Here is a 26,839-nt window from a genome sequence, read left to right on the forward strand (position 1 = left end):
GACACATGTGTCTCCCACAAGCCAGGCTTGTGCTGGGAGCCAGGGGAGCTGCAAGGATGTGGCACTTACAGCCCCATGGACCCCACAGACCTTCCGTGGCTAACCACAAGCAGTCCATCAAGCCTTTACGTTGCAATCCTCGCAACAAAGCGTCCCTGTCAGAGGATGTGCGGCTGAAATGTTTTGATCACTTAAGAGCAGTTCTTCTGTCCATCTAGGGGATGGTGTGTATTTGTTGAACCTAGAAAAAAATGGCAAATGGTCCTTATGCTTATTACTGCCCCTGCCCCAGCCCCCTGAGGCTAGTTTTCAAAAAAAGCAGGGCCCTCCAAAGCAGACCAGTCTCCAAAAATCCATTAGGTGGAGGACAGAGGTGTGAAAGTTGGCATGATAAACAGCCGCGTCGCCCATAGCAGGCAAAGGTGCTGGAAGGGGCCGCTGCTTTGAGGGGCTGGTGTCCCAGGAGGTCCCCCCTCAGGAGGAGTGAGCTCTGGAAGATGCCTAGGGAGGGGATGCTGAGTACCTGCCTTCACTCTGAGTGCACTCGGCTTTCTCAGGTGTGCCTTCCTGTGCTGGCCCCACCCAAGAAAATCAGCTGACACCTTCCAGAACCAAAGGCAGCAAGTGGCACAGAGTTGGAGTTGGTTTAGAAGGGAGGGGACCCAGAGTGAGGCCAGGGCCTGCGCCTTTATTTCTCAGTTCTTCCCAGGGCAGGATTCAGGGAGGGGCCTTGCCCTTTCATGCCAGGGAGCATTCAAGGAAAATAATGAAGGTAGCACAAAAAGTGGCTTAGCAGTGTGAATACACATGCGACTCATCTTTCTATTTTAAACATAGAGCAGAGCTATTGAATTCTGTCCTAAGACCAGTTAAGTGGCTGATATCTATGAATCACTTCTGGAACTTTTTTTTTTTTTTTTTTTGGCCTTTTTAGGGCCGAATCTGTGGCATATGGCGGTTCCTAGGCTAAGGGTCTAATCAGAGATTTAGCTACCGGCTGGTGCCACAGCCACAGCAACACCAGATCCAAGCCGCATCTGCAGTCTACACCACAGCTCATGGCAACGCCAGATCCTTAGCCTGCTGAGCGAGACCAGGGACCGAACCCGGAACCTCATGGTTCCTAGTCAGATTTGTTAACCGCTGAGCCACAACAGGAACTCCTGGATTTTTTTTTTTTTAAGTGTTGGTTATTGGACTGAATGTAACTAGATTGAGCTCCTCCTCCCTCCCCTAGAAAAACCAATGACGTAAATAAATGCAGCATAAAACCTTTCCCCAAACTCTTCTTCTGAGGGTGGAGAAAAAAAGAAAAGAAAAAAAAAGAGTAATGGCTTAGTGCATTAAAAATATATTTTAGGCATTCCTGTTGTGGATCAGTGGAAATGAACCAACGAGGATCCATGAGGATGGATGGGTGTTGATGGGTTAACATCAACGGTGCTGCCCTGAGCTGTGGTGTAAGTGGCAAACGTGGCTCAGATCCTGCGTTGCTGTGGCTGTGGGGTGTGCCTACCCTGGGAACTTCCATCCACCTTGGATGTGGCCCCAAAAAGCAACATAAATACATACATACATAAAAATATATTTATAATATTTTTAAATAAGTGCATTAAAATATACTATATATGTTATCAATTTTATATATGCATTTTTAGATGAAAATCTGCCTCTTTTTTTTAGGCCTTGAATTCCTAATGAGTCAGGGGATCGTAAACACAGACGCAGCATCCTACAGAAGCCCCAGCCTCATCCTGCGTGTCCCAGGAGCTGGAGAATTCGGCCCTTGTGAAGGACAAAGCAAGCTGGAGAATGTCTGACTGGCTCCCTTTGCATAAGAATTTTGCCTCTGTGGACTCTTCTGAGCTCCCCCAGTGCTGGGCTCTTCAGCCCTGCCCACCAGAATAAGGTTCTGGTCCAAAAGCCACAGGCAGCAGCTGGATCCCAAAGACGCAGGTGTCACCCAAGATGCCTTTTTGCAGAGACAGAAAGCATCTAGGTCATCCCAGAGGAGCAGGAGCAAAACCGATTAAAGAACTCACCCCTCCTGAACAGGTAAGGGTCCAGGCCAGAGCCGAGGGTTCATTTCTAGCTCTATCCTCTGCCAGTTCGGCGCAGACTGGGCCTCCCTGGTACTTGTGCTCTCAAGGTAATGGGTTGTTTAAGTAATTGATGATGTTTGGTCCTCACTGGGGAATCTTAGCACATCAAAAGATGTTGAGAAAGCCAAAATTCACCTCGAGTCTGAATTAATCACTTTGTCAAGCACAACAAAAGCTGTCTTGCTTTGCTCGTAATCCCAAATGAGGTAGCAACCCTCGGTTAAATGAAGAAACCACGGTGTCCTTAATGTTTTAAGGAGCTCAGACACGATTTTTCACTCCCTTTATCTCTGTGAGCATGTCGGGAAATGTGCACAGAGCTGGTGTTTTCCAAATTTCTCAAGCGCAGGAAGGGCGAGACCGGGTTTCACCGAAGTTCAGAGCGAAGGATCTTTAGCTGACCACAACGCCCGCGAGGCCGGCTGTGCCCAGTGGGTTGGAGGAAGCAGCTCTAGTCCGTGCCTCCGCGTGCAGCCCAGCTGCCTTAGCACTTCCCGCTGCTGCACGGCCCTGAACGTTGCCCTCCTTCCCCAGCACCGAGGCCTCAGCCTTTCTGGGTTGAACCTCAGAACCCAGCTGCCTTTCTGATTCACACGGTCTCGTCTAAGGCTCTTGCCATGGGGCAGGTCAGAGCCCTGGGGTCCTGAGGGTCCTGAATGGGTGGCTGGACCTGGGGATGTGTTGTCTGATCCCAGCTGCACAGTTGTCTTTAAAAGGACTTGGACAACCTTAAGGCTGCTTGGAAGCCAGTGAGCAGGATGAAGCAATGGGGTCTGGATGTCACTCAGCTTGGGTCAGAGATACTTAGAGACTATGGGTGCTGTACCCAGGGTAGGACACGTCCCAGCCCCCATGGGCTGTATCATTTAAAAAACAAATGGGGGCAGGCAGTTCCCGTTGTGGCGCAGTGGAAACAAATCCAACTAGTGTCCGTGAGGACACAGGTTTGATCCCTGGCCTGGCTCCATGGGTTAAGGACCCAGCGTTGCCATGAGCTGTGGTGTAGGTCACAGACACGGCTGGGATCCTGCGTTGCTGTGGCTGGGGTGTAGCTGCAGCTCGGATTCGACCCCTAGCCTGGGAACTTCCATATGCTGTGGGCGCGGCCCTAAAAAACAAAAAGAAAAGGAAAGAAAACAAATGGGGGATGGAGAGTTTCTCTTGGACTCGGGGAAGCTGCAATAACTACCTTTGGTGTACTTCTTATCTTACTAGTCACTCCACAAGGCTTCTAAACTGTCTTTGACTCTTCCCGTCACCCCCCTCATTGGCAATCAATCATACATACTGTCACTTAAACCCGAAAATATCTCTCTATGAGTTCTCATTACTTCTAACTGGCAATGCCCTATTTCAGGCCATCATTGCCTCTCCCTTAATAAAGTCCTGAACTGGCCTCCCCCAGACATCCAGTTTCTTCCCTCATCCACCAATCTGCCATCCATACTAGCAGCAGAAGAATCTAATCATGTGGTGGCCCAGTTCAGAATTCTTCATTGCCTACCTGTCACTTTTAGACCAACGTCACATAAACCCCTTTATTTGATGCCTAAGGCCTTTGATGATCTGACCCCAGGCTGACTCCCCAGCCTCACTCCAAGTGCTCTCTCTCCCCACATTTAGATTCAAGCCGTCTTTCAAGACTTGGACGTCTCTAGTTAAACCAATTTGTTTCACCCCTCCAGGCTCTTACTGTGCTCTTTGCCAAGGCCAGGACTAAGGTGAGGCAAGAGAGGCATCTAGGATGCAAAAGTTTAAGGAGGCACTCAACCTTCAGGGACGTGCAGGTGCCACCCCTGCTCTTAAATGACTCTGAGCGTGAGTGCCTCCTTAAATCTTGTGTCCCAGGTGCCTGCTTGCTTCACCCTGGTCCGGGTATACTTCTCTGCCGGGTGGACCCACCCTCTTGCTCCACCTGGCAAGTCCTGATCATTCCTCAAGTTTCTGCTTGAGGACCACCTCCTCCAGGAGCCCATCCAGACTGTCCTGCGCAGATGGGAACATTTTCCTTGGACACTGGCTCCCTCATGGTGGAGGGATTGCAAACAAAGAGCAGGAGAACTCCATGTATTGTTTGTAGCAATATAATCCTTCCTAAGTTCATTATTTACTGTACCTGGCTCTGTTTCCATCATATGGGCTTAGTCATCCGAAGTTAATCCTTTTGTTTTTATGAAGTCCTTAAAGAACCCTTTAGATGTTGTGAAAGAGAGACATCCGCCTTGGGTGAACCCCAATTAAATGTGAGCCTGGAGAGGGCAGAGGGGGTGACTTTTGCCTTTGTATCCTGCATAACAATAGCAAACAGTTACAGAAGGTTTCCCAGGAGCCAGAACCTTTCCAAGTGCCTCACACATTAACTCATTTGTCCCCCCCCCAACAGTCTGTGTGGGAGGTGCTATTATGATCATCTTCAGTTTGCAGATGGGAAAACTGAGGCCCAGAGAGATTAAGTCACTCACCCAAGGTTGCACAGCATTAGCAGAACGGACATTCACACCCCGGCCGTATAGCTTTGAGCCTGTGCTCTTAGCCTCTGTGCCTCATTTTATGTTTGCAGGCAGCAAACTGACTGGAACTCAACTTGTCTGCAAGACAGAGGGTGCAGGCAGCTTTGCTCCCTTCTGTGGGGTAAGGACTCCTCAGCCCCTGTGAAAAGGCAGATGCCATTCATAGGACTCTCTTATCCTCAGGGATCAAATAATTGATCAGATTAGCCACTGAGTCAGTAGGGCCCCAAGACTTGAAACAAAGACAGGACAATTTGCACCCTGGCCTGTGCAAAGAATAGAGGGGCCATTTCTTTGGCCAGTTTTCGTTTTTGTTTTGTCTTTTTAGGGCCGCACCCATGGCCTATGGAGGTTCCCAGGCGAGGGCTTGAATTGGAGCTGCAGCTGCCGGCCTACCCCACAGCCACAGCAACTGCCAGATCCAAGCCGCCTCTGCAACCTACGCCCCAGCTCACAGCAATGCCCGATCCTTAACCCACTGAGTGAGGCCAGGGATCAAATCTGCATCCTCATGGATACTAGTCAGATTCGTTTCCCCTGAGCCATGATGGGAGCTCCTTCTTTGGCCAGTTTAATTTCATTATCTCTGAGCCACAGGTGGGATAAGTGGCCTTGGGTACTCATTCGAGGTGCGAAAATGATTCTAAGTTCTTCCACCGCTAGCCTAGCAGGCATTGAGAAGATCATGGCCAATTGGATTTGAGATATGTCATCAAAAACCCAGACAATATTTCCAACTTTCTATTACACTGTGAGCTGTCTCATAGCTTTGGAACAGGCCTAGGAAACCGAATTCTGCCTCCCAGTTCGGCCAATGACCGAGCTTAGGCGATCAAAACAAGAGCTTAGGAGATCAAAATAACCAAAGACTATTATGAGTGTTTCAAAAATATTTATAATCCCGTTGCACTTTGTCTGTTACTGTAATCCCCAAACTCCTTGTTGACCTAATTCTTGGCAAATTTACTCACTGGCCTCTGATCACCTATAACTACAGAGACCAGCTGAAGGTCCAACTGGAAATTGTATACAGCCAAGGTCAGAAGGCGATATTCCGGTCTCAGATCACCAAGATCTCAATGCCCTTAGATCAGTGATGTGGTTGGTTCTGGCTCTCACTCCACTGGGCTCTGGACCAGAGGCTCAGACCCACAGAACCTGCCTGACCTTCTCCATGTCTGACCATCTGGGTTTGGCCTCTGGCCTGTCTCCTGTGGTGTATAATACCTCCCCTTCCATCCCTTGTCCCCGTTCTGGCCCATCCTGGCCTTTCCTATCTTGTCGCCTGTATTATCTACTGCTATGTAACAAATGACCCCAAATGCCCGAGAGGCTTAAAACAACAAACATGTATCATCTCATATGGTTACCCAGGGTCAGGAATCTGGGAGTCTGTTACCTGGGTGGTTTGGGGGTCAGAGTTTTTTTTTTTTGGTGAGGTTACAGTCAAGCTGTCAGCTGAGGCTGCAGTAACCTAAAGCTTGCCTTGGCTTAGAGAGTCACATTTATGCCCACTTGTGTGGCTGCTGGCAGGCTTCACCAGGCGGGCCTCTCCATAGGGCCAACTCAACATGGCAGCTGGCTTCCCCCTAAGCAAGCAGAGTCCATGGGAGAGGGAGAGCCCAAGGGTGACACCTCAGACTTTTATAACCGAATCTTAAACGTGATAGCCTGTCACCTCTGCTCTGTTCTCTTGGTCACCCGCTTGACCCTCGTACAATGGGTGAAGGGACTCACAGCAAAGGGATTCACAGCAAGCTGTGAAAACTAGGGAACAGGCATCATTAGGGGTCCTCTTGGAAGCTGGCTGCCACATCACCTGTGCCCCAAAGTGAACAAATTTGATTAAAGGACATCCTTCTTCCCAAGTTTCACTTGGGTTTTTCAAGCTGATTCCTAAACCTTAGGAAGACTGTAAGCTCTTTTCTCCTTTGCTGAGGAATTGAAAACAAGAGGTCGGTGTTCCGGGAGTTCCCGTTGTGGCTCAGCAGTAATGAACCTGACTAGTAACCATGAGGATGTGGGTTTGATCCCTGGCCTCACTGAGTGGGTTAAGGATCTTGCCTTGCTGTGAGCTGTGGTGTAGATCACAGATACGGATCGAATCCTGCATTGCTATGGCTATGGCTGTGGCTGTGGCAGCTATAGTTCCAATTGGCCCCCTAGCCTGGGAACCTCCTATGCTGTGGGTGCAGCCCTAAAACTAACAAACAAACAAACAAACCAAAAAACCCAGAGGAGGTCATTGTTCCATTCTTCATCCCTTAAAGATGTTTTCTGTGCCTGCTCAGTGCCCGATGCCACAAGACATCCCCAGGAAAGAGGCATCTACTTGGCCTTTACTGGAAAAGGAAAGTCAGCGAAACTTCAAGCTGATATGGAAACTCTATGGCTGTTAACAACTACCATTCTCTAAGCACGTGCCGTGTGCCAGGCGTTGGACCACGGACTTTAGAACCATGGTGGCCTGTCATCCCCACCAACGTCATCATTCTGTCTCTTAGGCCAATGGGGGAGCTGAGACCTAGAAACCGGCCACGGGACCGGTCAGGGCCCGGCCCACAGCCCAGGCCTGATGTGTCTGACTGAAGGAGGCTCTAGCGGGGCTCTGGCTGCTCTTTGTCGGCTCAACAGGGCCAGGGAGGGGAAGCCCACTGCAGGTGTCTCTTAGGGTGGCATAACAAAGGACCACAAACCGGGGGCTCACAGCAACAGCTGTTGATTCTCTCACAGTCCTGGAGGCTGGAGGTCGGCAATCAGGATATGGGTGTTCACTTCGAGGCTCCGAGGGAAGACCCTGCCCGGTTCGTCTCAGCTTCTGGCGGTCGCGAGCAAGTCTTGGCGTTCCCGTGAGGATCCTGTGTGTTTTCGTATCATCTTCGCTCTGTGCGTCTCTGGATCCCAGTTCCCTCTTATGAAGACATCAGTTCGATTCAGCATGAACTCGTATTGACCTGGTTGCCTCCGCCCAGACACTATGTCCAATTAAGGCTGCATTCTGAGGTGCCACGTGGACCTGAATTTGGGGGAGATGGGAGGGAACACTGCTCAACCCAGTACAAAGACCATCAGAGCTGTCGCCAGCCATGAGAAAGGCCCACATATGAGATATTAATGGGGCCAGGCCTTCCTGTCCACCTTGGGGTCAGAGGAGGCGGTGTGGAAAGAAACTGACTCTGATGAAAGCTAATTCAAAAACTTTTTTTTTCCTGGCTCGATTTGAATGTTATGCTTCAGGCTTGTTTGATTGTTCCATTTTTTTTTTCTTGGTCTGGAACGTGGATTTTTGGTATTTATTATTTGTATGCTGACTCATCTATATTTTATTTGTTTGAGTCAGTGTACACTTTTGATAGGAAAAAAGGAAATGACAAGTTATGGCCGATTTGGGATGGCTGGAGCATCTCCCTGTTGAGAGTCACCAGCGACTGCCTAGAGGAGAACGTACAGAATTGCAGGACAGGAGCACGGAAGCAAGCTCAGAATCTCTTTTTATCTTTAAGAGCCCACGTTCAGTTCACCTTGCTTCTTAACAGGCCTTGTGATGCTGTGATACAGCTGTTCTTCTTTCAGCCATGAGCCAGCACCTAGGGGTAGTTTCTGGAAGGGCAGGAGATAAGCCTAAAATGCATTTTTTTTTCCCTTTAATAACCCAGCAGGGCCCTAGCACCCAGGAGAATATTTTAAATAACTCGAGCTATTTGTGTGTTCAGCCAGAGCCATTTCTTGGTGTAACAACATACATAAATGCATTGCTAAGTATGGAACAATGAATTTATCCCATACAATACAGCTCACAGCCTACAAGGCATTCCCTGGTTGTTGCAGGGTAGGGTGTGGTGAGCGCCTTCGGCTCTCTGCTTTCAGGCTTCCTCTGATCTTCTGGACTTGAGACCTGCCTCCCCTCAGTCCTGCTTTTCCAGACTGGAGTTGGGTCCTTTATGCGGCAGCTCATCTCTTCCCCACCCCCTCCCCTGAGTCAGTATTTGCTCTTCTCAGGCTATGTTGTAGCTCCATCATTAGTCATTTCCTGAACTCTGTCATTGATTCAGCTAGAAATTCTTGACTAGATCCCCAGGCTCAGCCAGGTCCTAGCTGAGCCCCTACACTGAGCTCACAACCCTGCTTGAGCCCTCTCCCTGCTGGTTCATCACTGCACAGCCAAGACCTCCCATGACTCACCGTCTCAGTGTCTCAGCGGGCAAATTCCCCATCCATGTCTGTTCTTTCTTCAGAGAACATTGTTGTCATTTACAGTAAAAATCCAGACTTCCATTAGCTTTAAGTTTTTGTTTTGTTTGTTCTTTTTTTTTATCGTTGTTTCTTATTTTGTTGTGTCTGCTCATTCATGGCCCTTTCCTGCTTTGCCAGAGATCAGAACCCACATGTGTGGTCTTCAAACATGTGGTGGATTGAGCCATTCCTCCCAACACTTCATGCCTTCCTTCCATCAAAATTCTACATTATCACCCTTTGTTCCGTGACTCTGAGGTCCCTCTGACTGCAGTGAAGCCTTCTTCCCCGTCCCATTAATGTTAGTGTTGGACTTGGTTTAACCAAAGGAATATGTGCAGAAGTGACATTAAGCCACCTTAAGGCTGAGCCCTTAGGAGACGTTACTTATTTCCGCTTATATTTCTTGCATTTCTGTGATCAGGCAGGAGTAGAACTTTCCCAAAGTATCCTTTTTAGCCTGTGCCCCATTACAGACCCATGTGGAACAGATCTGAACCCCTCCCACAACCTGGAATAGAGCTACCCCAGTCAACCTACAGACCATAAGAAAAATAAATGGTATTTGCCCATGAGTTTGGGGTGGTTTGTTACACAGCGTTATTGCAGCAATCACTGACCCATACAGGTCAATTCACTTAACTCCCCAGACCTTCATTTCCTCATCTGTAAAATGAGGCCATTGGACTGTATCAAAGTGCTCAGCCTTTTCTTTACTCATACACAACTGAGGGGTCTGCCATAAAGCCAACAATAAAAGATGAAACACGTCAGAGTCAAATATTGCAAAGCATTAAAGAAAGAGAAAGGCTGGGAAATGGGAATTCCGTTTAGGAAGCAGGGACTTATTGGGGGCCTTGGAGAGAGTCATTTCAGTGGAGTAGAAGCCCCATTGCAGGGTTGTAGGGTCAACGGCAAGTGAGCAAGTGAGCAGGTATGGAGTCTCAGCTGGGAAGGAAAGGATGGGGAGGGGTGGGGGGAGGGGTGGAACACAGTCAAAGAAGAGATGATTGGTTGGTTGGTTGGTTGGCTGCCTTACATGTCTGTTTTAAGATGGGAGAGAATGCAACCTGCAAAGAAACATTTGCAGTGTCATAATTAAGGGCTAAGGAAACCAGGGTCTTGGAGAAGGGTATGCAAGCAACCAGTGGTCTGGTCTACGAGAGAGAGTAGGAGAAGAATTTACCAGTATTTATTTACTGATTTGATATTCATCATTTACACTTCACCTTCTCAAGTCCAGGGCAAAGCAAGTGTCAACTAATGAAAGAAGGACCAAATGAAAAATAGAATTGTGCTGTTATTGTTCAAATCAGAGGATAAATGTAGATTTTATCATAGGAACATTTGAAAATTTTCTGGAAAGCAAATTGAGTTTAAAGTTTCATTTAGAGAGCAAGAAATAGATTTAAGAAGAAATAGATTTTAAAAAAATTTAGACACCTGCAATCAAGAGTCAAATGATTACATCAACAGACTAATAAAAGTATCTATCAGTGTAAAATTTACCGTTCACAAAGTACTCATACTCCCTTTCAAGGGTACAAGACAAAGAAGATCATCTCCAATTTACCACTGAAAACTGATGCTTAGAAAGCCAGCTGACATGTCAGACCTTCTTCTTGAGAGAATAATCCACCCTTTTCTTCTCAACTGCCTTCCTTCCCAACCTCTTCTTTTTTTTTTTTCTTTTTTTTTTTTTTTAATGTTTTCTTTTTTTTTTTTTTTTTGTCTTTTTGTCTTTTTTGTTGTTGTTGTTGTTGTTGCTATTTCTTGGGCCGCTCTCGTGGCATATGGAGGTTCCCAGGCTAGGGGTTGAATCGGAGCTGTAGCTGCCAGCCTACGCCAGAGCCACAGCAACGCGGGATCCGAGCCGCGTCTGCAACCTACACCACAGCTCACGGCAACGCCGGATCGTTAACCCACTGAGCAAGGGCAGGGACCGAACCCGCAACCTCATGGTTCCTAGTCGGATTCGTTAACCACTGCACCACGACGGGAACTCCCCCAACCTCTTCTAAACCTACTGCATTCTGGCTTCTATTTTCACCAGCCCATCAGTGACCATCTCCAACATCACCTAAAACTCATTTGCTAAAGCCAAGAGGTATTTTTTGTTTTATTTTTATTTTTTATTTTACTTTTTAGGGCCACAGCCTCAGCATATGGAAGTTCCCAGGCTATGGGTAGAATCAGAGCTGCACCTGCCAGCCTACATACACCACAGCCACTGCAACACCAGATCTGAGGCTGCGTCTGCGACCTACACCACAGCTCTTGGCAACCCTAGATTAACCCACTGAGCGAGGCCAGAGATCAAACCCCTATCCTCATGGATCCTAGTCGGGTTCATTAACTGCCTGAGCCATGAAGGGAACTCCCAAGAGGTATTTTTAAAACCTTGTCTCACTTATTCAAGATCAAAAGCCACCTAATGGTATAAGCCCAAGATCATTCAAAATGCGGCCACTTGTTTGGAAGATGGGATTAAGATGACAGAATAGAAGGACTGGAGCTCAACTTCTCTCCTAAAAGCAACAAAATTTACAACCAAATACTGAGCAATCTTCAACCAAATGGACTGGAAACCTTAAAAAAGATGTCCTACTCCAGAAGACAAAAAAGAGGCCACATCAAGAGGTAGGAGGGGCAATTATGTGATATAAGTAACCCCATAACTCCTGGGTGGGAAGCCCCACAGACTGGAAAGTAACTGGTTCACAGAGACTCACCTACAAGAGTGAGAGTTCTGAGCCCCACAGCAAACTCCCACGTGTGGGGACCTGGCACTGGGAGAAAGAGCCCCCGGAGCATCTGGCATTGAAGGCCATTGGGGCTTGTGTGCAGGAGCTCCATAGGACTGGGGGAAACGGAGACCCCATTCTCAAAAGGTGCACACAGACTTTCACATGCCCTTGGTCCCAGGGCAAAGCAAAGTCTCCATAGGAATCTGGGTCAAACCTGACAATAGTTCTTGGAGGACTTTCTGGGAAAACAGGGGTGAATGTGGCTTGTTGTGGGGGGAAGGACATTGGAAGCAAAGTTCTTGGGAATATTCAGCAGTGTTCCTTTCTCTGGAGGTGGCCATTTTGGGAAAATCAGGCCCCACCCATCAGCACTGTTATTGTTATGCCAAATAACAATCCAGGTGGGATCACAGCCCCACCCATCAGTAAACAGGCTGCCTAAAGACACCCCAGTCACACAGCCACCTCTAATCTCACCCAGAGACAAAGCCCTACCCACCAGAGGGATAGGAATCACCTCCACTTGCCAGTGGGCAGGCACCCCTCCCTCCCATCAGGAAGCCTACAGCAAGCCCCCTTACCAACTTCAGCCAAAAGGGGGGCAGACGCCAGAAGTAAGAGAGGCTACAACTCTATTATCTGTAAAAAGGTCACCACACCAAAAACCTATAAAAATGAAAAGACAGAGAACTATAATTCAGATGAAGGAGAAAGAAAAAACCCCAAAAAGACAGCTAAGTGATCAGGAGATTCTCAGCCTCCAGGAAAAAGACTTTAGACTGTTGACGCTGAAGATGATGCAAGACATTGGAAATAAACTGGAGGCAAAGATGGATAATTTACAGGAAACCCCGAGCAAAGAGATACAAGATATAAAACTTAAACAAGAAGAGATGCAAAACACAATAACTGAAATAAAAAAATTCGTTAGAAGCAGCCAACAGAAGAATACAGGAGGCAGAAGAATAAATAAACGAGGTGGAGGACAGATTAGTGGAAGTTATGGATGTGGAACAGGAAAGAAAAAAAGATTGAAAACAGATGAAGAGACTCTCAGGGAACTCTGGGACAACGTTAAACGCACCAACATCCATATTATAGGAGTGCCAGAAGGAGGAGAGAGAGAAGGGGACAGAAAAAATATTCGAAGAGATAATATCCGAAAACTTCCCTAACATGGGAAAGGAGCCACTCACTCAAAATCCAGGAAGTGCAATGAGTACCATATAAAATAAACCCAAGGAGGAACACCCCAAGACACACATTAATCAAACTGACCATAAACAAAATGCAGCCATTTGTTTGAAGTATGGCTTTCTTCCCTTTTCACTTCAGTGCATCCCAAGAGATCATGCGAGAATTCCAAGTGGTGTTTAAAAATATGAATAAACTGGATTCCCCATTGTGGCACAGCAGAAACGAACCCAACTAGTATCCATGAGGATGCAGGTTCGATCCTTGGACTCACTCAGTGGGTTGGGGATCTGGCATTGCCGTGAGCTGTGGCATAGGCTGTCAGCTGTAGCTCTGATTTGACCCCAGCCTGGGAATGTTCATATGCTGCGAGTGCAGCCCTAAAAAGCAAAAAAAAAAAAAAAAAAAAAAAAAAAAGAATAAAAGCCACGATCTAGCTACCACCTAGTACCTAGCATCTGTGTAGTTATTGTTGAGCATAAACCTCCAGTTAGTTATGGAATAACAATAGCTCACACTTACTGAACACCAGCCATGCCCCGTGCTGCTCTGAGTCTCCTCATTTAGCCTTCCAGCATGCTCTGAAGTAAGTGCTCTTATCATTCCTGTTTTACAGCTGGGGGAACTGAGGCATAGCAACCTTACAAACTTGCCTGAAGTCACAAAGCTTGTCAGGATTTGAACCCACGCAGTCAGGTTCCAAAGCCTAAACTCTGGACCATTACACAATTGGGGAAAGGCAACCAAAGGTGAAGTGTTCTGGGTGTGGCTTTTTTTTTTTTTTTTTTTTTTTTTTTTTGCTTTTTAGGGCTGCACCTGCAGCATATGGGGGTTCCCAGGCTAGGATTCAAATCAGAGCTGCAGCTGCTGGTCTAAACTACAGCCACAGCAATTCGGAATCCAAACCACATCTGTGACCTACACCACAGCTCTCAGCACCACCGGATCCCTAACCTACTGAGTGAGGCCAGGGATCGAACTTGCACCCTCATGGATACTAGGCAGGTTTGTTTCCACTATGCCACAATGGAAACTCCATGCGTGTGTTTTTAAAGGCAACATTGATGAACTAACGTCAGCTAAAGTGCTTGAGCATAGTTTATTTCTCTAAATGGGTTCAACAGTCACCTTTGCACTGTGGTTTTGTTTAGCAATCCTTTCTTCCTAAATCATGCAGAGATGAAGTTCAGCCCACCACTCTGTCTAGCCTGAGTTACAGAGATAAAATATTTTAAGATCCAGAGTTCAATTCAGTGAAATTGTGTTATGTAACCAGTGGGTGGTAGCTGGTTGCAGCGGTATGCAGCCAGAAATGAATGGAAATTCTCTATGATGGTATTCATAGCAGCAAAGAATAACTAACTTGTATCTGTGTCTGAATGTGCTGCATGGAATCTTATACACTGTCCTTCTTAATTCAGCTTCGGTCAGCAAATAATCAAGGGCCTATTACCCAAAAGAAATGAGCATACACAGTGCTGGGCACTTAGGGGAAAGCTGAGTGTGATCCATCCTGCTTACCTTCAAATGGGGGAGTCGGGGAAGTGGTGTGAGAGAGAAGGTATCAGGTGTGGTGAGGCCAAGAGCATGGGGCTCTTGCCTGAATGAAGGGCTGAAGAGCACCCTGGCAGAGGGAAGGAAAGTGATGGCAAGCAGCATGGTATATGGAAGGAGCTGTGAGCATCTGGGAGCAAAGTGCCAGGTGAGATGGACATGGAGACGAGGATGGGACCAGGTCAGAGAATGCCTCCTGGGCCAGCCGAGGGACTCATTCTCTAGGTGCCCAAGGCCAGGGAAGGTAAGACTGCAGCCATGGTGAGACTCTGGTGTATTATTCTGGCTGCAGAGTTGAAGGACAAATTTGAGAGGCACAAAGCAGGAGGCAGGGAAACAGTTGGATGTCTATTTCCAGCCAAGGCGTGCTCTTGAAAACCTGAATAGCACATGGAGAAGAAAGAATGATTTGGGGGCCCCTTAGGAAACAAGATAGGGTTGACTACTGGGGGTGAGGGAGAGCTGGTCTGGGGGCGGGGTGGTTCAGGGAAAAGATGCCAGGCGCTGAGAAGCAGGGATGGTTAGCCCTCTCACATCAACGAGGAAGTGAGATGGAGGGGTAACTTGCCCAACGTCCTCCAGTGGAAAATTGCATCTGCCCTCAACCATAAAGGCCTGCAGAGCTCCGCAATGCCACAGTCTCCTGAGAACTTCCCAGTTACCTCCCTCTATCATCCCTTATAGCATGGGACAATGCTACTGTTTTTGGTCCCTCTGTCTGCCCAGATAGCGTTCAGACCATTAAATGTATAACTCACTGTGCTTTACAGCCCAGGGGGTCCCAGATGCCTATTGATTTGCAAAGATAGGAAGAGGGGGACAGGAGATATTTTTAACGTTGCAAAGAGCCTCAATGTAAATTGTGCCTTTATTGACAATAAGATTGTGCAGGTTAACGAAAATGTCAAGTCTCTTTGCTCTGGAGTAGAATTATAGCTTGGTACGCTAAGGCCAGTTTTCTCATCGATCGCTGTTCTCCATTGGCAGAGCTTCCATCAGCTTGTCTTTGAATAATTAAAATGGGACAATCAATCAGTCATTACTTAAATATACATTGTTGTTTGGACAATAGAACACGAGACCTATGGGGAAATAATATAAACACCAGATGTTGGTGAAGAGTTGAAATAGCATTGCTTTGAACTACGGGGATCAGGGTTTAATAAAACTGTGAAAGAGGAAGTGTTTGTCCTCTGATGCCTTTAGTGGAGGTTGGATGCCTCCCCTTCCCCAAACTGTGGTCACAAAACCCCCACCTCCCCCTCCGCCCACACATCGGGGTGCTCTGAGCTCCCCACAGGCCACGTCTTCTAAATGGCTGCATCCTGCCTTCTGTCCTGCCTCCTACTTTTGCATGAGAGCCTTGCTCTTTGATCTCTAATGTGTCAGTTACTTTGGGGAATGGCATCCACCGCGCCTCAGTGAGGTAGAACCAGCACCCAGCCTAGAAAGCCTTCTGTGTTCAATGAGTGCATGGACTAAGAAGGAATTTATTTACTCTTTCAGTGATCCATGCAGAAGGCATTCTGCCATGAGAACATCGTGTCACCGAGTGCTCCCGCAGGTCAGCAGGAGATGGACGCCCCACCCCTGCACCCTCCCCCATGCTTGCACACACACGGGACAGCAGTTACCTGGAAGCAGTGCCATCATCTCAGTTATCCAAGCCTTGAGTGGGATCATTCACATTTACTGAGCAGCTATTAGGCGCCTGGTATCCGTTGCCTTAAGATGCAGCCCAGGCTCTCAGAGCCTTATCATCAGGCTAGGAAATAGGACACAGGCCTCAACCAACAATAAAATAATTTGGGGAGCGCCAAGATGCAGTAGACAGAAAGCTCTGTTGGGGTTCAGAGGAGGAATGGCCTGGTCAGAGAGACCTTCAGGAAGAGCAACGTTTAGACATGCTTTTGAGTGATGGGTAGGATTTAGCTTAAACAGGGAGTGGGGCACAGGGACAGCAGGGACTGAGAGGAGCTGAGTGTCCAGAGAAGGGGCAACCATGTCAGGGAGGAAGGAAACCCCAGAGGGGAATCTTAGTGCTTCTACCAGCTCTGTGAATTCATGGGTTTGGTGTCTGGGCAGTGCTTAGGAAACAGGGTTTTGGTTGAAGCCACTATTAGCAGAGGTGGGCCTCGCTTTCATTCTCTGATGCCATTTCCCTTGAAACTTTTGAGAAAAAAAATGCCTTCCTCTTTCTGGGTCCGTGTTCAGGAATTGCTGTCTGCTGAGGTGAAACCCAAGAAACACCCCTGGGCAAGGCCATCCAGACATTGAGGGTGCCAGGCTCTGCCTGGAGGCCAAAGACACCTGAGAGCACGGGGCTCTGGGGGCCGCCCCACTCAGCTGATGCTCTTCCTCACCTCCAGCCCCCTTGGATGTTGTGCTGCATCGCATATTTCTGGCAAGCCAGGGTCAAAGTGTTTAATAATCGAAGCACCAATGCAAAGCGGTGTGAGCTCCTGCCCCCATCCCTCCCCAGAGTCTCACCCCCTCATCCAGATGTGCATTATTTTTGCAAGTGGAAACACATCGCTGCTACACTACTCAGGTTCCCAAAGATGCACCTGCGCTCAGTGGCAAATGACAACCCACCCAGTTAGTTGTCATCCTGGTATTGAGAGGTGGAGGGGAAGGACCATTCAGTAGCTTTATTTCTGGAAAAGCCAGTGTCCTTCCCAGGAAAGCAGCACCAAGCCCTGACTCAAACAGCTCAGTATGGCACTAACGTGGCTCTGATGTTCTCCTTTGTTTACAGAATGAACGAGATTCTTCTTTCATCTCTGCCCTAAGACTAGATCCTACCAATTCCAGAAAACTGAATTCCTCACAAGATGAGAGAAGGTATGACTGTAAATATTAAGATTATTGCTCTTATTTCCTTTAAAACAAAACTAAGCTAAGAACAACTCATATGTCCCGTGAATGTGGCTCCACAGAATCCCCCGGCTTCCAGAACTGGCTCATAAATGTCTGAGTAAAGAACAAGCTTTATTGCATTTTTGTTTTTTTGCTTTTTAGGGCCTCACCTGAGGCATATGGAAGTTCTCAAGCTAAGTGTCGATTTGGAGCTGCAGCTGCTGGCCTACACCACAGCCACAGCAACACAGGATCCAAGCCATGTCTGTGACCTACACCACAGCTCCTGGCAACACTGGATCCTTAACCCAGTAATTGAGACCAGGGATCTAACCCATATCCTCATGGATTACTAATCAGGTTCATTACTGCTGAGCCACAATGGGAACTCCAAGCCTTACTATTTCATAATCATATTTTGTTTTGGATTAAAAATATTACTTGATCTAATCACCTGTTGGCAAAATGTGGGCTGTTTTTTAAAAAAATCAATCTATTCTCAACAAAGACGATATTGTTGCCTTGAGGGCTGTCAAAAGGTGGCGTTTGCACACCGAGGACCCTTCCCAAAGAAAAGTGCTAAGAATGTGTTTTCTGATATGGCATATCTGCAGTGAGGGTTTAGCTTATCAGGAAAATGCCTCTGAAGGTCATAAAATTCATTTGGCTGTATAAGTTCTGGTGTGTGTGCTAAAATAATCAGTCACGTCGCTTTATAGTCACACCTCGTACTTTCATTCTGGAAAATCAATAAAGCGAGAAGAAGGCTAGGGATATTGTGTATAACTATTTAAAAGAGAGAAAACAAAAAATAATATTCTGTGAAAATGGTCCTCGAGGAAGCCCAGACCTAGTTTTCATAAGCGAGCTCAATTTTATCTCCAAGCTCATCACTGAATTATTAAACCGAAGTACCCATCGTATCCTAGACAAAAGCACAAAAAATAAAAACAAGGAAAATGGCAATGCATCCTTCTGTAGCTGCTCTGGGGCGCTGGAAGTTATCCACAGCCTTTAAAATGTATTTCGGAAACGTGTCCATTATTCATGCTCTTAATGGTTTGTTCCGCCAAATGTTACAAACCCCGATGTTGCCTTCACCTGGGATACTGCCTGCCCCACCTACAATTTCCACCCTCCTCTTCTCTGCTAACCCTTCCCTGCATTTCGAGACCCAACCCAAGACCTCTCTCGTTTCCGAAGCCCCCTCTAACTAGCCGCCCCCTCTAACTAGCCGGCTACCCAGAAAGTCTGAAGGACTGCGGCTGGAAGGGATAAGCAAGCATCATGCATGGAGCTACAAGGTGGTCCCTAAAAGCCACTTCTTGAGAGTATTTCCCAGTTCCTGGGACACTCAGCATAGAAGAACTGCCACTGAGGAAGAGTAGGGGGTCCGGGCAGCAGAGGGAGGCTCCCTGTCGGAACCCTTGGCACTTATCTGACTTGTTTTTTGCCAGCAGCAGCTGGGTTCAGCACAGACCTGGCCAAGCAAGACCATCAACAGATGAAGCAGCCATGAAGGAAATCTAGAAGGTACTGGATGACCTTTCATTTTGTCCATTGTTTCCCATCACTGTGCAAAAGAGTTTTAGTTTGATGGAGTCTCACTTACTTGTTTGTGCTTTTGATGTCTGTGCTTTTAGTGTCCGATGCAAAACCTCTTGGCCAAGACCCATGTTGAGAGGCTTTTTCCCTATGTTTTCTTCTAGGAGTTTTACAGGTTCAGGTCTTTAAGGTGAATCCAATTTCAGTTTATTTTTGTTTATAGTGTAAGATAAGTGTTCAAGTTCATTCTTTTACATGTGATTATCCAGTTCTCCCAACATCATTTATTGAAGAGACCATCCTTTCCCTGTTGTGCATTTTTGGCTCCTTTATCAAAAATTAATTGACCGTTTGTTTCCAAATGTTTTATTCTGTTCCATTGGTCTATGTGGCTGATTTTATTCCAGAGCATACTGTTCTGAGTGCTATAGCTTTGTAATATAGTTCAAAACCAGAAAGTATGATGCCTCTATAAATTTGTTCTTTCTCTGCATTGCTTTGACTATTCAGAGTCTTTTGTGGATCTACACACATTTTAGGATTTTTTTTCTATTTCTGTGGAAAATGCCATCAGTATTTTGATAGGAACTGCACTGAACCTGTAGATCATTTGGGGCTGTATGGACATTTTAACAATCTTAATTCTTCCCATGCGTAAACACAGGATATCTTTCCATGTATTGTATGGCTTCTTCCATTTCTTTCATCAGTGTCTTATCATTTTCAGCAGACAGATCCTTTACCTCCTTGGTTAAATTTACCTTTAAGTATTTTTTTTTTTTGGCCTTTTTGTCTATACTAGGGCTGCATTCACAGCATATGGAGGTTCTCAGGCTAGGGACCTAATCAGAGCTAGCTGCCCCGGCCAAAGCAATGCCAGATCTGAGCTGCGTCTGCAAGCTACACCACAGCTCACAGCAACACCGGATCCTTAACACCCTGAGTGAGGCCAAGGATCAAACCCGAAACCTCATGGTTTCTTGTCTGATTTGTTAACCTGAACCATGATGGGAAGTCCTACCTTTAAGTATTTTTATTCTCTTCGATCCTGTTGTAAATGGGATTGATTTCTTTATTTATTTTTTCAGATAGTTTATTGTTAGTATGTAGAAATGCAACTGATTTTATATACTGATTTTGTACCCTGCAACTTTAATAAATTCATTACTTTTTTCTAACAGTTTTTTGCGGGGGAATCTTTAGGATTTTGCATATATAAGATCATATGATCTGCAAACAGAGATGGTTTTACTTATTCCTTTACAATATAGAAGGCCATTATTTCCTTTTCTTATCTAATTGCTCTGGCTAGGACTTCCAGCATTATGTTGCATAAAAGCTAAGGAGAGTGGCCATTCTTGTCTTGCTGATTTTAGAGAAAAAGCTTTCCTCTTCTCACTGTTGAGTATCATATGCGTTTGTCATATACTATGACCTTTATAATGCTGAGGTATATTTAGTTGAGGTATGCTTAGTTTGTTGAGAGCTTTTATCATGAAAGGGAGTCGAATTTTGTCAAATACTTTTTCCGCATCTTTTGAGATAATTATAGGATTTTTATCCTTCCTTCTGTTAATGTGGCGTATCGTGTTTATTGATTTGCATATGTTAAATCATCTTGCATCCCAGGGAGCAATGGTTTCTTTTAAATATGATCTGGGATTAGATGTAGGTCTAGAATTAGAATCCAGTTTTTCTACATGTAAAGCAAGTTCTCTAAGAAAGAAACTACCAGTTACAGGGATAACATTTTTCATGGTAGTCTTAAGTCTTAGCGATCACCATTCACAATTTAATTTAACCTCATCTTAGAATGAGACTGGATCAGGACACTAACTCATTCTGATTCCTATATTTTTTTTTTTTTTTTTTTTTTGTCTTTTTAGGGCTGAACTCACAGCATATGGAGGTTCCCAGGCTAGGGGTCGAATCGGAGATGCAGCTGCTGGCCTACACCATAGCCACAGCCACTTCGGATCCTAGCCTCGTCTGCAGCCTACACCATGGCAATGCTGGATCCTTAACCCCCTGAGTGAGGCCAGGGATTGAGCCCACATCCTCATGGATACTAGGCAGGATCATTAACCACTGAGCCACAGTGGGAACTCCCTGATTCCTATCTTGATGTCCACTTGATTTTTACCTTTGGGTCTTGGCCTCCTGAGACTTAAGTGCAGCTTGGCATTCAAAGCCCTTCCACCTTCCCAAGACCGTGCTTCTCAGTTCCACCATATTTATATATTTTACTGCTTTGACTGATTAGCTACTTAATGCTGAACAATGGTTTACTTTTCTCATTGCTTCATCAGTCAATAAGTTCCCCCATTACTCCAACACTCCCGTACATCTACTCAGCTGTAGAAATAGTGAGATGGCAGTCTCCAAACCTCCATGCCCAAAGCATAAAACTGCTTTCCTCTTCACCACTAGACAGAAGCAATTTCCTACTCTTTTCTTTCTTTTTTTTTTTCTTTTTAGGGCCACACCCACAACATATGGAAGTTCCCAGGCTAGGGGCCAAATCAGAGCTGTAGCTACCAGCCACAGACACAGCCACAGCCACAGCCACAGCAATGCTGGATCAGAGCCGAATCTGTGACCTACACCACAGCTCACAGCAGCACCGGATCCTTAACCTACTGATTGAGGCCAGGGATTGAACCTGAATCCTTATGGATACTAGCTGGATTCATTTCTGCTGCACCACAACAGGAACTCCTCCCTACTCTTTTTAGTAAAACTCCTCTTTTTTTTCCCTCAGTAATTGATATTCATTCAAAATATATATATATATATGGAGGATGCAGAAAGACTAAAGGAAGAAAAAAAATCACCCATAATCTCACCATTGAAAGAAAATGACTATTAATATTTGAGCTATTTCCTTACATTCCTCTCTCTCTCTTTTTTCTTTTTTGCCTCCCTGGGTACATGAATTTTTTTACTGCAATATAATTCACATGTCATAAAATTCATCCTTTTGAAGTCTGTGATTCAGTTTTAGTACATTCAAAAAGTTGTGCAACCATCAACATTATCTTGTTTCGGAAAATTTCCATCACCCCTGAAAGAAACCCCATACTTTTCAGCAGCCACTCCCTTCTCCTCTCCTTCTCCTCCTTCAGCCCCTGACAACCACTCGTCCACTTTCTGTCTATATGGATTGGACAGATGAGTTTGTACATAATCAAATAGGGAGTCCTTACACTCTTCTTTATATACAACATATATTTCTTTATATTTACACATATATATATGTATATAGTTGATCTACACTCTTTCTTCAAGAATAAAGAAATCTTTGTCTCACCAAAAGCTGCCAGTTCATAGGTGCACTTGAAAGTGTGAACACATGAGTACTTGTTTGCCTCTAGCAATATTCAGCCCACCCAACTTATTTCTCATACACCCAACCTCATCCAGAAGTAGGCATTTCAGATGATTTTATGCAGAAAAAATAAGTTTTTAAAGTGTCCTCTCACATATTTTGATCACCTTCGCATGTGTGTCACGTGCTTCTAGCTAATCTGTTCTACCAACCCAGCTCTGTCTACAGCCTCAGTGGATCAGCCCTGGTCTCCTCATACCCCAGTGCCCACTGCTCAGCCACATAACTGTCAAGTTAAATGATTGTCATTGAAAAATTGTGTCAAAACTGTTTGGGGAAAACTATCAAAATATGCTATGCCTATTTTATAACAGTCTCTTTCTAAATGAAATTGACTCTTTTGTCTTCTTCTTTCCAAACTCACTTAATAACTTAGCAGTGTTTATTAAGTGGATTAAGTATGCCATGGTCTTGTTCTACAAGGTGGGCAGAGATCCAAAACCAGTGTTTCTGCAACAATTAAAAACGTAGACATCAAGTTGGTCCAAGCTGAAAACACAGTCGGCTTTCAGGGAAAGGGTGATGCATGTGGCAGCAGAATTAAGATTTGTACTGAGGAGTTCCCATTGTGGCTCAGCGGTAATGAATCTGACCAGCATCTATAAGGACACAGGTTCGATCCCTGGCCTCCCAGTGGGTTAAGGATCTGGCATTGCCATGAGCTATGGCGTAGGTTGCAGACACAGCTGGATCTGGTATTGCTGTGACTGTGGTGTAGGCCAGCAGCTACAGCTCCAATTTGACCCCTAGCCTGGGAACCTCCATATGCCACAGGGATGGCCATAACAAGCAAAAAAATAAATAAAAAATAAAAATAAAAAAAGACTTGTACTGAGCTGTGACAACTAAGAGAAGAACCAACAAGAAAAATACCAGTGGAGATTGGAGCCAACATTTATTAGGCACCAGCTGCATGCATACATTGTGAGCGAGAAGTGGGTGATGAGAGTTATGATAAAAGCAGCAGTGAGTCGTTGCGTGTCAGTGCCTTGGGCAAAGAGGAAAAGCTTCCTGGGGGAGGTGCCTCTGAGATCCTTGAAGGAAAAAGACAGAAGGGAGGGAACTCAAGCATAGAGACCAGCCAGGGCAAAGGCACGGGCACAGGCAGCAAGCTGACCACTCACAGAACTGCCAAGCCCGATTGGGTGAGGGCTGGGGGCTGAAGCTGCTGAAGGGGGCAGCAGCCAAACCCTCCTTGCTGGGTGCGGGGCTGATAAAAATGTACTTTTTTACTTTGCTGACATTGAACCAGAAGACCATCTGTGCCATGGACAGAAGTTTCTGGAACCGCAATAAGATGGGACCTCACCCCTGCCTTCAGTTACTCCCAGGCTGGCGGCGTAGGCAAGAAGCGATCCTCCTCATGTAACTTTCCCAGAGTCGAGGCTCTCCTTGGACTAACGGCAAGTGTAGCTCCTCAAGGTCAAACTAAGGACTTTAAAAGTTCAGGACACCGCCCTTCACAAATTCTCCGAGGCAAGACGGCCGTGAGGGTCTCTCCACCTCCAGCTCTCCTTGAGCGCCCCTCTCCCTCCCACACCCGCCCCATCGGGAAAATGAAGCAGGAGGGGGCCCCCTGCCTCATTCAGGCTGATGTCCGTTGCTCAGAGGCTGTCTGGAGTCCTGCCTGGAAGGGGAGGGTTGAGAGCACAAGGATGGTGACCTTGAGCTGATCAAGTGATAGACCCAGGAGCACCAGAGCCACCGCCACGGCCACTCCCTCTGGCTGCTTCCTCCTCCTCGCCATTGTCCTCTCCAGATGCCGAGCTCACCCCTGAACCTCCACATCTCCCCCACCTTGGGCATCTGATCCAGACACGCTATTTTCTGACCTTGTAGCTGGGCCTCACGCTGTGCCCAGCACACTTTAACAGCTCAATCAATATTTTTGCAGGAACAAAGAGAAGCCAGCTCTTGCTTCCTACTCCCCGCCTCGGCTTCATGCCTCTCCCTAATCTCCGTGTCTTTGACCCAGGTTATTGGTGTGGCCCCAGAACAGAGCACACATGCATAACTGCCTTGCTGAACGGTACGGTGTTATTGGCCATGACTCTGATCTATGGCTGCTTATAAACACCCAATTCCAGCACCTTATCAGTCAGGACACATGCCCCTTCCCACAAGCAGAGCCACATTCATGGATGCCGTCCACTCAACCATTCATCAAATATTTATCGAGGCCGTACTATGTGTCAGGCACTGAGCTGGAAGTTAAGAATACAGAAATTACAAAGACCCGATAAAGACAGAAACAAAAGTGCCAAGTGTACAATAGAGGCATTGAAGCTGTGAGACCACCTGGGGGCCTCAGGTGGGACCCGCTTTGAGAATCACAGAGCGTGACTGTGTGATGAGAAATTAATATTTATAAGCATATTCATGAGAAGTTTTAAGTATACCTGAAGCACCAAAGACTTCTTTTCCTCTGTGTTCAGGTTACACAAATGATAGTTAATTATAGCGGCTGACATCTGCTAAGCACTCACTACGTGCCAGGCACTGTGCTAAGAGCACCACTAAGCAAAGCACGCGGAGACGGAGAGACGGGTGGATGGAGTGGGGTGGGGGACGGGGTGACCATTCGCCTCCACCCCCGGCTTTTCATGTGGCTGGTTTCAAGGCGAGATAAGCTACACTGAGAAAAGTTCAAAAGATAATTAAACCAGTTAGAAAGCACAACAGCACTGGGACCGAAGCTGGGTTTCAAAGCCAATTTCCAAGAAGTAATTTCATCATCACAGCACATCAAACGTGAATTCCATTTTCAGCTATGCAAATTCCAAAAGAATAATACCTCACATTTGCATAATGCTTGATGCTTCTCCAAGTGCTTCCCCCGTTATTAATCTCGAGGAGGCTTTATTACCACCGGACACACAAATTGAAATTCTGTTCAAACTTAAGTTCTCCACTCTTTTTTCCACTTTCCCCTCACAAACCAGGGCCGCCTGAATCCAGGTGTTTTTGGTGGCGTGGGTGCCGTGAATAAGCTGTCCCAACCGGCTGAATATGCAAAACCTCAACATACTGCTGGGCCTTCCATCCAATCTCCAATGGAGCCAGATGTCGGAAAACCTTCCGGGTTTTTTTTTGTTTTTTTAAATAAAAACACCACAAAAGCATTTAGTTTTATCTGATAATAACACAGGACCATCAAAACAATATGAATATGTTTTAGAACTGCACCCTCAACAAAGGACACCCGTTGAACAAAACCACTCAACTACCAAACTACTGCCTTCTCAACAATTTCTCACTTCAGTGATCATTTCTAGGTGGAGACACTTGGGAGCAGAGGAATGCTATCTCCTTTCAGCATGATCCGACCCAGTGTTTTCTTGACTTTGTTTTAGAACGAATCTCTTCTGCATCATCTAGTACGAGGTTCATATACTCCTCAAAACCAGCGACACCGCCCTCTATCCGCATGTTCACTTGCTCATAAAGCCACACCTGCATCCGCCATCTCTTCTGCACTTTCTGGCCCTGGCCACGGTACGCCATGGTGGAAGCTCACAAAGCCCACGCTACTTCGAAATGCAACTCGGAAACCCTTCTGTTGAATGAAGAAAATCACAGGGGGTTCTTCTCCTTTTAAATGTGAGCTCTTTCCAGGGTCCCAGCCTTTGAGGCCCTGCATGTACTACGTTCATCGGAATCCGTTCCCTTCTATCACATCTTCGAAAACTAGGCAATTAGTTTCACCCCTCTGTCCTTAAGCAGAAATCCCTGGCAGTGACTTTCTGCAAAGGGGCCCACGTGGCCTGACAGCGCCTCTATCTTTTTCTTGTTTTTCATGTAATCAGAACCAAGAGGCTGAATCCGCTGTAAATCCATCGTGAGGAGAGGATCTTAGAAAAACGAGGTGAGAAGATAGGATGGGAGTGCAAAGAGCTACTTCTCCCCAAACCTCTCCCTTGTTTCTTTTTCCCTTGCCAACTTAATTATGTGTGGCGTTCTCAGCCACTGAATCCCCAGCCTTTCCTGACACCTCAATCTCATGCATGTGAGCAAAAGATTAACCTGGCTGTTTGCTTTTAATTCTGAAGCCGTGTTAATACTCAACTCCCTCCAGATTAGAGGGGAAGAAAAACACACTCCCACACCCCCCACCCTGGCTCCAGGGAGGCGGCACCCGCTGCAGTTTCTGACAATGTCACTGTCGCTGGAACATGCTGGCTGCACTTACCACTTCAGGAGGGCCAGGAGGACAACTGCCAAGGCCATCGTCACCATTGGGCCATTCAGTTCCGGGCTGAGAAACCCCAAGACTTCCATTGTTCCTCGGAGACCCTAGAGGGCTGGTCCTCCAGAGGAAAGAGTGAGGCTGGCCCGCCCCTGCCCTCACCGGAAATGATATCTGCAGGTACAAGAGACAGGCAACCAAGAACCCAGCCAATCAAGTGGGTCCCCGAAATGTGCGCTTTCTCAGAAGTGTGTCCTTATAAAGAGGAAGGAAGAGGAGGGAAAAAGAAAGGGTTTCAGTGTAAGGCAGTGAATCAGCAGCTTTATTTTCTCGATGACTCTACTGTCGATAAACATTTATGTTAACGTCTCTGGGAAGTGGCAGCATAACGGGCCCCAGGTTTGTTGAGAAAGACAATGGTTGCAGCCATGCATTTGTGCTGTGACAAGGAGTCCTTAAACAAAGACTCCTCTTTAGAAAAGTATCTTGTAATTGCAGAGTTCCTGCTGTGGCTCGGTGGT

The 26,839-nt window shown here is 46.4% G+C and overlaps 1 protein-coding gene and 1 long non-coding RNA gene across 6 annotated transcripts in view; one reads left to right on the forward strand and one right to left on the reverse strand.

Moving 5' to 3' along the window:
* LOC106508202 overlaps window positions 1-19,512 on the forward strand; it is a 154,676-nt gene extending 135,164 nt beyond the window's left edge. The window contains exons 3-5 of one of the 3 annotated variants that reach the window (XR_002340216.1): window positions 1,684-2,055; window positions 17,099-17,184; window positions 18,657-19,512. This is a non-coding gene — a long non-coding RNA (uncharacterized LOC106508202). Of the gene's footprint in view, window positions 1-1,683; window positions 2,056-6,903; window positions 7,303-17,098; window positions 17,185-18,656 lie in introns of those variants that run through there. The other 2 variants (XR_002340215.1, XR_002340217.1) reach the window with 2 other exon arrangements.
* TBXAS1 (thromboxane A synthase 1) overlaps window positions 1-26,591 on the reverse strand; it is a 169,409-nt gene extending 142,818 nt beyond the window's left edge. Inside the window, exons 1-2 of one of the 3 annotated variants that reach the window (XM_021078509.1) lie at window positions 26,322-26,591; window positions 7,309-7,628 (exon numbers count right to left, since the gene is read on the reverse strand). Coding sequence is in view for 1 of the 3 variants with exons in the window: in NM_214046.1 (NP_999211.1) it covers window positions 26,322-26,410 (89 nt within the window). In the remaining 2 variants the exon portion in view is untranslated. 3 annotated transcript variants of the gene reach the window in all.

This window comes from Sus scrofa, chromosome 18 (genome assembly GCF_000003025.6).
Source record: "Sus scrofa isolate TJ Tabasco breed Duroc chromosome 18, Sscrofa11.1, whole genome shotgun sequence".
Taxonomy (NCBI): domain Eukaryota; kingdom Metazoa; phylum Chordata; class Mammalia; order Artiodactyla; family Suidae; genus Sus; species Sus scrofa.